The sequence below is a fragment of the Panicum virgatum genome, chromosome 5K, assembly GCF_016808335.1.
Source record: "Panicum virgatum strain AP13 chromosome 5K, P.virgatum_v5, whole genome shotgun sequence".
Classification (NCBI taxonomy): Eukaryota; Viridiplantae; Streptophyta; class Magnoliopsida; order Poales; family Poaceae; genus Panicum; species Panicum virgatum.
In genome coordinates, this window is record NC_053140.1 from 21,915,539 (window position 1) to 21,926,636 (window position 11,098).

Genomic DNA, 11,098 nt, shown 5'->3' on the forward strand with positions numbered 1-11,098 from the left:
TTCAGCAAAAGGAAAACCAGAGCCTCACAGAACCCTGCATAGTCTAGTTAGGTGGGCTATGTATACCCGTTGACGGTTAAGTCTTGCTGAGTATTAGAATACTCAGCCTTGCTGTTGAAACCCTTTTTCAGGTATGAGTTTTGAGGACCAGGTCGCTAGTTTGTCTTGGCCCAGCTCTTTGCCTCCTGGCTGGTCCGTAGAGTGGGATACGTCTTCGGCCGGCAATGACCCTGACGAGTGATACCATGCTTGGGCTAGCCTGGTATACCTTTGCGACGTGTTTTAGCCGTCGTTTTCTCATTCCGCAGCTTTTCAGACTCTGAACTTATAGTTATGGTTTGTATAACTGTTTTACTAAGTTTGGTTTTGTAATAATGGTTTGAACTGGTTTGTAATCACTACTTTGCCTGTGTTGTAACATTATGGTTGTAATATCTCTGGACTCACCTTCGTGTGGGGTATGCTTGTTCGATCCGAGAACCGGTGGTTGTATCGGAACGTTACCCAACAGACCAAGATTTGTTCTGTTTGAAGTGCGTTTGAGCCGGTGTTGCCTTTATGGTGATGGCCTGCGCACTTGACCCGGGATAATTCAGGTGGTTCTGCCACAGCTGGTACCAGTGCTGCAAGCGTACACCAGAGGTGTTGGAACCTTAAAAATCGCTTTCCGTATAAAATTTGACCAACAAGGTATTTCTAAAAACTATGTTGGATTCGTTAAGGGTTGTGCATAGAACGTAAAGTCCTAGGGAATTTACGGGAGTTACTAGGTGGCTATCTATGTATGGTTTATGTTATCTGACTTCCAACACTTTACATTTTTGTCAAACCATACTCACAAGCAACCCTTAATTTTTGTAACGACGCATCTACGTTAAGGTAAGAAGGTAAGGATCCTCAGTCAGCTGAGGGAGTCTGACCTTCCCGTCGGCGATGCAAACCGAACGCTGCGCTCAAGCAGTGACCTACTTGAGCTGCTGCCAATATAACGACCTCGGTCGACTATATTGGGAGTAAAGGAACTTATGAATACGCCACTGAGTAGCGTATGTTAATGTTGGCCATACGGCGGAAATTGTATGGCTACCGCTTCTATAGTGAGCGGTAATGTATGGGAACGCTTTCATGAGTGCTGGCATGAAAGGTTCAATGGATATATATATATATGTTCTGTCAATCTTCTGCAGGTACACTAACCGCAATTCGATAAGTTAAGAACGGTTAGAATTTATCGACTAGCTATATGGGGAGAGCCGTATCTATGTTATGCCACCGTGCTAACCACGTAAGCCCAACCATAATTGGCAATTGTTTATCTTGTGAGGAACGAACAGGACGTGCATGCATATTTGATTGATGTTTGCTTTGATTCATAGAATTGGAAAATGTTACATGAGTCTTCTTAAGGAATCTCTATAGTTTGTTTTCATGAATATGTTTTAGTGTGGTTAAACAATGAGTTGGATGAAAACTTGGTTTGGGGAGCATGTTATTAGAGCACTTAGATTAAACCCAAGAAAGTCTATGGTTTGAGAGAGGGAGATTGAGTCATGTCTTTATCCATAGTTCCATCTTGATGTCTTGATGATTTTTTTTGTTCCATAGAATCTCAAATGATGAACCAGTACCACTTGGGGGTTTGTTACTTTCAGAAATTGGTGAAACCATATAATTCTTTGAATCAGAATTACATTTTTTTCCACAGTCTTCTTAAAAATCTTTTTTTAGAAGGTCTTTTGTAAGTTAGTGGCTTTGGATCTTATATGAACCTTATCATTGATCTTAGCTTGTTAATCAATCCAACCCTTGATCAATGCCTTGAATCTATTCCTATCAAAACCATTATTCATTTTCCTTCATGGTTCCTTGGCTAAGCCATGATGTTTGTTAACAAAATCCCATCAATAATCATTCTATTCCTCTTGGTGTTATGCCTGATCTTGCTGGCTATTTTGATTTCAACATCTGAATCCTATATTTTCATTCTTGCTCAGTTAATTTTAGATAAATTAAAAAGTTTCATAATAATAATAACTTTTTAAATACAGTCCTTGATGCAACAATCATGCATCACATCATTTCATGTCATTCGTCAGTGCATAGTGTTGCATCATGATCGGGAATCTGTAGACTGACGAATGGGTATGCGTTTGAGTACCACTTCGTGGGTTGTCTTCAGTTCCTACCTTTTCGTTGTTCGCGCTATTGGGTTGCCACTCTTGATTTCTCTTGTGGTGGTGTTTAGTCACGTGACCTTGATGCCGCGACGAAACCTAGACTCTCGTGTGCGCTGCAACCACATGATTGAGTTACTAGGAGCGCGCTGGTGTCTAGGTATGTGTGACGTAACTCACTGCAATCCCCTTCTATGCAACCTTACTAGTGTCCTAACCTCTGATCCTTACTCAAGTGTATAGGGCTAACGAGTTTGAGTCGCGGGAAAATGGGTATGGTATGCGCATTGCACTATGTGCATCATCAACTTATCCATATGTGCATCATGCTGGTGTATTTCACATGCATCCGTCAAGAGTATCATCATCGTTGCATCATAGTGTATGTAAAATTGAGTCAGCATCATGGCGATTGCATCGTGTCATAAAGCACCATTTCAATGGCGCATAAAACATTTCATCGTTGCATTGCACTAGCATTGCAATCATACATCTCGAGGATGCATCACTCTCATGGTCATCGAGCATATGCATCTCGCATCATACTATTTAATTTAATCAACAGTTTGAGCAAGAATGTCCTTGAGCAAAAACTCACCTTGATATCTTTTCTATCTAGATTCACCACCAGGTTGAGACATTGATTCTTCCAAAACTTAGGTCCTCTCTTCTTTACAAAAATCCTACTATATGTTAGTACTATAATAGTTCACCGGTCCTTTCCAGCCAACTTGGATGGTGATTGTGATCTCATGTTTTATCCACAGACTCTTGCTGCAAAGAATGAAGCCCTGGAGCCTTTAGTGTGGAAAAACAATTGATTAGTTCACATAATGGCACAGTAATTCCTCTCGCTCATAATATCAAACCTTCTTCTTAAACTTTCCCTAAATTATCAAATCCTTATCTACAAAGGATCATATCATCAACATCAATATTCTCTAATGTGACTTTGTCTTGCTGGCTTGATGATTGGTCTGCTCCTTTTCCCTCGAGAGTCTATCTTTCAGAATCTCGGGACGAGATTCCTTTTTAGGGGGGAAGGCTGTGACACCCTAGGTGTCTGCACAATAAAACTACATTTATTTCCTGTGCTTCATGTGTGAAATTGATTGAGCAAGGGCCTATTTTAAAACTTTAAGGACCTTTGTGTAATTATGATTCTATGCAAGGTCCTCTTTATAGTTTTATTTGAATAAGATGTGTGATTATAGCTTTTGTGGAGGGTTTATTTGCAAAATGTAGTGTAATCATTACTTGGAAGCAAAATTTACATTTCAGCCTAGATTTGTTGTGAAATTGCCTTGGAAAAGACAAAAGTCCTTTGAATTCAAAAAATCTTCCTATGTGTTCAAAATAACTCTTCAATCTTTTGTCAAATAAATTTTTGCACAACATCAAAGTTGTAGATCTTGAAAAATTGAACAACTTTCATGTTGGGCACTTTTTTCATTTGAGCCCTAGATTAAAAGTTATCTTTGATTTACATCCGGGTCCCTGAAATTTTCTGAATTTGCGAAACAGTCCAGATTCCATTTCCTCCTGCCTGCTTCCTCTGCCGCTGCGCAGTGCGCCGCCCGCCGCCGCTCAGGGCCGGCTGCAGGCCACCTCCAGCTTCGTCGCCGCCTCACGTGGCACCTCCACGAACCCCTGGACCCACCCCCCCTTGCGCTAGTACCTCTTCCCCTCGCCACGCCATCCCCAGCGGACTCCGCGGCCGCCACCTCGCCGCCGCCGTGGCTAGCCCAGGCCAGAGCCCCGGACCCCCATCTACCGCACGCATCAGCACAACTGGAAGTTCCGCAACGCATTCCCCTCGCTCTCTCGCACGCTCCCTACCCAGACTCCCCAAACCAGCACCACCGTCCATTCACAAACCCGGCGAGCTCGACGCCGCCGCGGGACCGCCACCACAGCCCTCCTCCGCCCGTGCTGACCCCCCAGCGAGATCCACCATGGGCCCACGAAGCTCACCAGCCTCCCCTTGTCGCCAATCCCTCACCAGAGAACCTCACCTCCGTTGAACATCCGCCGCCGCCGCCCTGCTCGCCGTGGACCACCCTCCTCCGATTGTCTCTACCCCTACCGAGCACCTCTGCTGGTTCGCCTCGACCTCCTCTCCGTTTTCCCCACCCTAAACCTCGCCGCCGGCGACTCCTTTCGCCGGGATTCGGCCGGCCACCCGTCCTCTGTTCTTCCCCACCGGCCAGGGACCTCGGGTGAAAAGAAACAAAAACCCAAGGGGTTATTTGAATAGCCGTAGACTCAAGTGAATAGAGCCTTTAGGGACCCCTTTGTGATTTTTGCTGTCAACTTTGGAATTCCATAGAAATTCGTAGAAAAATAAGAAAAAGGCAAATCTTGATGTTTTGGAATCCTCATGAAGAGATATTTGCAGTAGAATCATAATATGTTGGGTGTTAGTTGAGAGTTTTTGCTGTAAAAATAGATTTGTGTTACTAGTGCATAAATACTAGTTGTTTTTATCTTTTTCTTAACTGATGATTGAAACCATGTCTTGCTGTGAAATTTTTTATGGTGGTTTGTTCATGTAACTCTAGTATTGCTATAAAAATTTTGTGGTCATTCCTTCAGTTTAGCTATTTCTTTGATTTAATACTTGTTAAGTAAGCTTTAATCATGTTAAATAGTTTCCTTACCTAGAAAGTCCTGATAATTTTTGTAGAGCCTTGTTTTAGTCATAAGTTACTATCTGTAAAATTTGAGCACCAGTTCATGAGTAGAACAGTAGCTAAAAATGAATCTTGTTAAGCTGATGTCTGTTTTGTTTAATCTTGTTAGATATGTTGAGTTACTACTCTAAAAACGATTGTCCATGTGTGTATTAATTTTGTTTGCTTAGCTTCACAACATCGTGAGCGTGTTTATAATTTCATCTCTTGCATCACATATAGATACGTCTGCTCTATCGGACGGGACGTACGAGCTGATCCCGGATTTCGAAGGAGGTGTTCTCGAAGCTCAAGTGAACACTGCTGTACTAACTAAAGCCCCGGACCAAAGTTCGGAAGAGCCCAGGGCTGAAATAGTTAGTAACTACCGAGAAGGCAAGCCCCGGACATAACCTATATTTCAAATTATTACCATTTACTGTTATTACTTACTTGTGCATTTACAGTTCTTAGGATTTGAATTGAAACCCTAGATGCATGATCCTAGGAACCTATGTACTGAACACTAGACCTGAGTTCGAATAATTGCTAAGCTTATAGGACCGGTAAAAGTCGAGTGATTGCCTGTCACTCGCGAGCTCTATAGGAATTGCTTGTTTACTTTCTGTTATCAATATAAGGACGACGGACGGGGTTGTGTTCGATATCATGACCTTGTGTGAGACCTCGTCTGTGTTGATGAACTTGCTAAGGTCGCGGTGTGTGGTAGCGGTGGTTAAGTTTTTGAAAGTACTAGCCACATGCCGTAAATATGGTACACGGTAAGCCTAGTAGCCGATTGGACCGGGGAGTGGATATACCTCTCACTCTCTCTTAGGGATAGGTTTTATTTTTATGTTGCGCAACACTACGGCTAAGAGGGACAAGGTTAGACCTTGGAGCCCTGTAGCCGGGGAGAGTGACTCTATCCACAAGCCGGAAAGAAAGGTAAATGGTTGTTTGGGAACGACCCGACGGTGTTCCAAACGTGTGTGTTAGGTCTACCTGGCCAGGTTAACAAATTCGATTCGAATCGTCTTCTTCTCACAGTTTGGGACTGCTTGATCCCTTTGCCACACAGAGTAATAAGAGCAACATTATTATGATCAATCTTGATGTTTGCTTATAGTTCTACCATGGTTGAATAGTAGTTGCTCACATAGAATGGTTAACCAACTAGAATCTTGGAAGCTAAAATTTGAAAGTAAGGACCTACTCTTTATTGATTTTCAGCAAAAGGAAAACCAGAGCCTCACAGAACCCTGCATAGTCTAGTTAGGTGGGCTATGTATACCCGTTGACGGTTAAGTCTTGCTGAGTATTAGAATACTCAGCCTTGCTGTTGAAACCCTTTTTCAGGTATGAGTTTTGAGGACCAGGTCGCTAGTTTGTCTTGGCCCAGCTCTTTGCCTCCTGGCTGGTCCGTAGAGTGGGATACGTCTTCGGCCGGCAATGACCCTGACGAGTGATACCATGCTTGGGCTAGCCTGGTATACCTTTGCGACGTGTTTTAGCCGTCGTTTTCTCATTCCGCTGCTTTTCAGACTCTGAACTTATAGTTATGGTTTGTATAACTGTTTTACTAAGTTTGGTTTTGTAATAATGGTTTGAACTGGTTTGTAATCACTACTTTGCCTGTGTTGTAACATTATGGTTGTAATATCTCTGGACTCACCTTCGTGTGGGGTATGCTTGTTCGATCCGAGAACCGGTGGTTGTATCGGGACGTTACCCGACAGACCAAGAATTGTTCGGTTTGAAGTGCGTTTGAGCCGGTGTTGCCTTTATAGTGATGGCATGCGCACTTGAGCCGGAATAATTCAGGTGGTTCTGCCACAGTGAAGAGAACCCTTGATGTTGCAAAATCGCGTGTTCAAATTTTATAAAAAAAGTAACAAAGCTGACACCTTGATGTTGTACGTCACCTATGTTATCACAAGGTAACGCGCTTTGATGATGCCCGTCACCTTTGACTTGTCAAAACCCGTCACATATACTTACGTTATAGGTGACATGCTTTAATGTTACCCGTCACATATATGACACTTATAGGTGATGGGCCATAAATGTATCCCGTCACCTATAACAAAGATGACGTGGTTTGATATTGCACGTAACCTATGTCAAAACAAGGTGACGGGCAACATTTTAGGGAGGCTCCTAAGGGGTTAAATGTGACGTGCATCGTCTTCACGCGTCACCCATATAACAAAGTTGATGTGCGACAACAACGCGTCAGCTTTGTGCGCATCACCTTAGAGCGTTTCTTACATAGTGATCCAACACCGGCGACACTGGACTACTGGAAGCCGCCGGTGGCGGCGGCGATGGCAGCATGGATGCGGGGAGACCACGCGCTGCGGCGGCGACAATGCTGAGGTACGCGGTAAGATCGTCAATGATAGAAAAGAGGCAGTAGAATATGGCCATGGAACCACCTCTGCTGGACCGCCTGTGGCTGTGGAGGTGAGGGTGCGGCGCGCTCGGAGCTTAGGCTCACGACAGAGAAGGAGGTGAGGGTGCGGCGCGCCCGGAGCTTAGGCTCACGAGTGAGAAGAGAGAGGAGAAGGGTGGCGGCTGGCTGGAGAGAGGGAGCTTGGGATGATCATTAGGGGTTAAAAGGATAGGATGGAGAGTAATCTACGAGGAGTTTATGGAGCTATAAGGTCCAATCGTGCTAGGTCCAAAATCTTATCGAGTTCTGGCTGAGGTTGCGGCCAAGACACAGACTGCTGCATTAGGCTGGGATGGTACGGTTACTATTCCTATCGGACCATGTCGTATTAGAGTCGTGTTTTTTTCTATCGTTCCTAGTAGTGCCATTATACCTACAGGTCCGACGGCGAGCGATATAAGAACAGGTAGGTAGGAGACGTAGGGCAAGAAGTGAGGCAGCTCTGTTGGGCTGTCGCCTGTCGGGACTCGGGACATGACCCCGGCGCTGTTTTTTTTAGGCTAATCTCAAACCGGTTCATGACCGTGTTCGACACATGCCCACGGAACAACAGAGACGTCATGTCTAGATGCTCGCATGGGAATGATCCACATATGTACGTTAGTGAAGTAGCTGAAGGCACTGATGCGCCTTTGGAGAACAATTCCAACCTAAATTTGTTTACATGTGTGAGCTGAAGCCTAGATGTGTCGGTAAATACAACTGCGAAGTAACCTGCTCGATGAGCCGGGGCGACGCTGCTGCTTAATCGCAGCGATGCTGCTGGACGTGCCCGCCTCCCTCGCGACGCGGGTGCGTGACATGGGTTGTCCTGCCACGCTCCCGGCCGTGGTCCGAGTCGCCGTGCCGCCGGCACGGGTATCCAGTTCAGGTGTGAGGTCAATGTTATCATATCGTCTGACTAATAAGGATTGGTATGCTGCTACCAATCACGATCCCCCCTCACTCCCGCAAGGGGGGGCGGGGGGGGGGGGGGGGTTGCGGTGAGGGCGCTCGCTCACGCCGCCGCCTCCAGTCCTGGCCGCCTCCTCTTCCCTCCCACGCCGTCGCCTGAGCGAACCTCTAGAAGCCCGGCGGCCGGCGAGGAAGGCGACGGCGGGGCAAGTCAGCCGGTACGCCCCCTGTGCCGGGGCCGGACGGCGCATGGTGGCCTTGACTGGATGGCACACCAGGGCGACGATGGCGCGTATCCAGCCCGGCCGTGGGCAGATCCAGCTTGCTAACCGCTGGATCTGACGGGCAGCACTGCACAGTGGCCACCCCTCGGCGATGCCTGTGTGACATCCCGGGGAGGTGAAGCCAGCGTCGAGCTGCGCCGGGGCTGGAGCTGTGTAGAGGCGGTGGGGCTGCACCCGTAGGGTGTGGCGGCGTAGTGGAGCTGCGGCCGGGGGTGGCCACCCTCGGTGACGGCAAGCCAGCGATGACAGCTTGTGGCAGCGTGGAGGGCGGTGTGGATCTCCGAGGCAGTCGGCCGGCGCGATGGCGAGGCGGCGGCATCGGCATGGGCGTGACGCCATGGGCGGGTCATGGTGGGCCATGGCAGGGGCTGCACCGCCCTGCGATGCAGCTCGGACGATGTTGGAGCAGTGGCATGCGTGCAGAGGTGGCCGCGAATGAGCTCTAGGCGACCAGTGCAACGGAGGTGGAGGTCAGTGGCATGGTGCATGGAGGCGCGGCGGCGGAGCCGCCCCGGATGGGCTGCCGTGTCAGTGGTCCAGGAGTGCCACACCATGAACAAATAGTGAGGGTTGGAAGCTCCAGGCGAAAGCCATTGCCACCATGTTGTTGGCAGAGATGACGGCGGCGCCTTAGGGCGTCGTTTCCGTTGCGGGCTTCATCTTGGAGCTACAACCTTATTACACGGGGCTCTCGCGGTGAAAACTCGGTCCAGTTCCTGGATGAGCAATTGTAGCGCCCTTGGCGTCGTGTCCTCCTTGGAGTCATCATTTTTTGAGGCCCATCTAGGCTTGAGGTAATTCTAGTCCATTGGTCATGGGCAGCAACTGACGTTGTTGGCTTTTCCGCCTTGTGACAAGCTGAACGGGTGTTGCTGAGTTCTCGTGGTCGTGTTCGAAGCTATGGTGGCGACCTGAGATTGTCGCATGTCTGTCAGTTGTGGATGCTTGTAGCGGATTGCGGCAGCTAGCGTTGTTTGGCAACCGTCAGCGCAGCGCCGGACTGCGTTGAAGGACGGTGCTTGCGGCATCGACATCATGGGACGACTTGGCTTGCAACGGAGCGCGGGGGCTGCTCTACTTGGCTGGGCTTTCTAGTGCGGTCCATCGTCGGAAGACGGCACAAGCGACTCCTTCGGCTTGCTGGCACGACGGCAGAGGTCATGTGCGCGGGTGAAGCAAGTAGGTGAGGCCAGCCTGCCAGTTGTATCGGCTTTGATGGAGACCTGGGGACATGGGGGCAACTTTTCTCACCACCTCGATGGCGATTATGGAAACAAAACTGTGGCGTGGAGTACTATAGCGGGAATGGCGAGGCCCCCGCGCGTGGTGATTCTTCAAGGCAATGAGAGCGTGGTCCAACGGCGATCATGGCGAGGCCCCGCATGTTGTGTTATTGTGGTGGCGACTGCGAGGCAGCCTTCGAGAGGCCCAGTTTCGATGGTATCACTCCGTCAGGTGGAGAATGGTGTTGCAGTGGCATGGCGGTGCTCGATACCACATGACCCGCCGAAACGAGTGCTGACGTGTGTGAAATAATCGGTTGCTCGTAGCGTAAGAGGGGGAGGCGGTGAATTAAGCAACTTAAAACCTTAACCTATGGCTTCAACTACAATTGCACATAAAATTAAACTATTGCATGATATCTAAATATGCAACTACGGTTCTTCTATTGAGAAACTCTCATCCTAAAGAAGTTTTTCAACCTATAGCCAGTCCTAGCAAGATACTACACTAAGAAAGTAAAGGCACTCAAGTTGCAATATGAAATGCGAAAACGTAAGGAGGAGATGAGTGGAAGCAATCTCTCGATATGAAGATTTATTTCGTGGTATCGGTAGGCACTAAGCTACCCCTAGTCCACATTGTTAAAGCACTCAAACAAGAGTGCTGCTTCTCGGCAATCAAGTTTCTTCCGGGGACCCTTGACTTGCCACAAAGGCTTGCCACCAAGGCTCACGCCAAGTCCCGGTCGCCTTGATGCCGCTTTCTACTAAGGAGCTTCTCCATAAAGGATACGGATCTCCACGTCCCGCACATAAAGCCATCGACGCCGCTCCATGCCAAACCGGAGGGTCGAAGATGTAACCGGCGAGCCACCAAGACTCCAAGGGGCCGGCACACCAAGATACAAACTTGAGCAACTCTCAAGCACAGCACATAGGGCACAACATCTTCCTTTCTCACTCAAACTTGAGCTAGCCTAACACTCTCACTCACAAAGCATGTACTATATGCTCTTGAATGGCATGGAGACGTTTCTCTGGTGTGTGTATGGGGTTCCTCTAGACTCCAGCAACCTTAAAATGCCTAGTGTGAGGCCCTTATATAGGCCACCAACTCAAAATAGCCATTACAAGCCGTTGAGCTTTTCTACGTGAAGCGTCGGTTCAACCGGTGATAGACCATCGGTTTAATTTAACTGGTCACTAATAACTTGAAACTAGCATCGACCGTCGGTTAAATCAACACTAGGGTAGCGGTTTAACCGGTCACTATTAACCTCCATGATTGCCATTGCACTTGTCCTCTTAGGCTGACATCATTGCACCCACACCTTATTCCAACGCACTATCGGTTCAACCGGTGTTGAAGACTTTGCTCCTGGCCACTTGACATGCT

At 47.8% G+C, this 11,098-nt stretch overlaps 1 protein-coding gene across 1 annotated transcript in view; it reads right to left on the reverse strand.

Moving 5' to 3' along the window:
* The window catches only part of LOC120709785, a 43,990-nt gene extending 35,172 nt beyond the window's left edge, over nucleotides 1–8,818 (reverse strand). The window contains exon 1 of the mRNA XM_039995435.1: nucleotides 8,362–8,818. Within this exon, the coding sequence (XP_039851369.1) occupies nucleotides 8,362–8,818 (457 nt within the window). The remainder of the gene's footprint in view (nucleotides 1–8,361) is intronic.
* Nucleotides 8,819–11,098: the final 2,280 nt, after the last annotated feature.